General features: G+C 35.4%; 1 protein-coding gene across 1 annotated transcript; it reads right to left on the minus strand.

Moving 5' to 3' along the window:
* Positions 1 to 774: 774 nt before the first annotated feature.
* Positions 775 to 1486, minus strand: LOC108368716 (translation initiation factor IF-2-like). Its single transcript, XM_017623626.1, has 2 exons — positions 1308 to 1486; positions 775 to 1160 (listed from the first exon to the last, which is right to left on the minus strand). Exons 1-2 carry the CDS (start codon positions 1378 to 1380, stop codon positions 934 to 936), a joined length of 300 nt encoding a protein of 99 aa, XP_017479115.1. The 5' UTR covers positions 1381 to 1486; the 3' UTR covers positions 775 to 933.
* Between the last annotated feature and the right edge of the window lie 351 nt (positions 1487 to 1837).

Genomic DNA, 1837 nt, shown 5'->3' on the forward strand with positions numbered 1-1837 from the left:
TATATATATATATATATATATATATATATATATATATATATATATATATATATATATTAAACATTTCCTCGGATTACTACAGGTTTGTCATTCACATTTTTACTGTAGCTCTTGTTATTTATGAGAAAGGGGCAAAAAATGAGAATTTAATGACAAAATTTAGTTTAGTGACGCGTACTACCACGCTGGTGGGAGCTAGGGTTAGCCGCAATGGACACTATTGTAGAGCATTCAATTCTGCAAACCCGTCATTGACCAATTCACACAAAACTTTCGAGGTGAGAGTGAAAAAATTAATAACCGCGTAAAAGCACCCTAATGTATATGCATATATTTTATCAGCATTACTGACCGATTTATTGATTAGGTACTTCTTAATCAATATAGCTATTTAACGATAAATATATACTTTCTGTATTTTCAGGGCAAGTAAATACACATTAGAGTGATACCTTAGTGGTATTGATTGAACCCTAGTACTACCACTCTATAGGGCCCCCAAGTTCTTTGTCAAACCATAAACAACATCCGAAGGCAATGGCAAGCCGCCAGTATGTTTCTGTGCGTTTAAAAGCTGTGCACATATAACTATATAAATCGATTATGATAATGTAACACCCATTACTAACACAAATAAATTTATTAAAAAAAGTAGTAAGTTAATACTTATCTCTAGGTGATGCACTGATTTTAGAATCAAGACGCGACTTAAATACTAATATGACGCCGCAGTTTATCAAGCAGATATTATAGAATAACAAAACAAATTAAAAGTCTAGAAATGTTATTAAAATTCATTATAACACAAACACATTCAAATGAAATTTTATTATTTTTAATTGATTGCATATCTAATTAATTGGAAAAAATACATATTTTTGGTTCATTAACAACAACTAAACATTTTTTGTACAGATTATACATAAACTTTCCTTAAACATATTTTAAAATAAACGTGAATGGCATTAAAGCCAACAGCCATTGCAGCTGTGCAAATCCACTGCCAGCGGAGGCGTACGAATGAACATGATGATTACCGCCAGGCGCTCCTGGTGCACCACTTCCACCACCGGGTGCACCGGGAGCTCCAGGTGCGCCACCACCGTTACCTCCGCCAGGGGCGCCAGGTGCACCAGAATCGCCACCCCAGCCGCCTTGAGCTGCATAAGAGAAAAAATAGAATTTCACAAGTATTTATTAATTTTTATCACATTTTTCGCGTCAACAGGCCGTCAGACAGGCAGGCCCATCCGATTAGTATTTAAATTGCTGTGTGTGTTGCGTGAAATGCAAACCAAATATTTTACCGGTGCAAAGTAGAACGCAATTCAATGCGATCAGCAGCATAACTGCATGTTTAAGCTTTAGAGTGGATTGCATCTTGACACCAACGTTGACAAAAGTTGACTGAACAAGTTTGATTCTCGACAGGTAGGTTTTAACTGAGATCTGAGCGTTGGCTGAGCTGCGCCTGAGTCATTGCTTGCATTGCGGTCAAAATTGAGTGAGTCAGTAGACTAAGACGCTGCCTTGCATACACGCGGCACACACATAAAAACATACATACTTGTTTCAACCGAATCTTCTTTTGCAAAGTTCATTGCTTTGTTAATGAATTAAATATACATACTTACACGTTTAAGCATACTTACTAACTTAATAAAAGAAAGTCGTTATAATAGAGGAATGAAATATTTTTAATTAACGTTTTAATTCAACAAGATTTAATAAAAGATGTTTGAGAGCAACCAAAGTGATTTGATCAAACCTATGGATAAGTTAGCTTAGTCGGATTCCCATATACATTTTACTCTCACTTCTCCGAGCTTAAAGATTT

Source organism: Rhagoletis zephyria, unplaced genomic scaffold (genome assembly GCF_001687245.7).
Source record: "Rhagoletis zephyria isolate East Lansing unplaced genomic scaffold, Rhagoletis_zephyria_1.1 Rzeph_scaffold_00052, whole genome shotgun sequence".
In the NCBI taxonomy this organism is placed as follows: Eukaryota; Metazoa; Arthropoda; class Insecta; order Diptera; family Tephritidae; genus Rhagoletis; species Rhagoletis zephyria.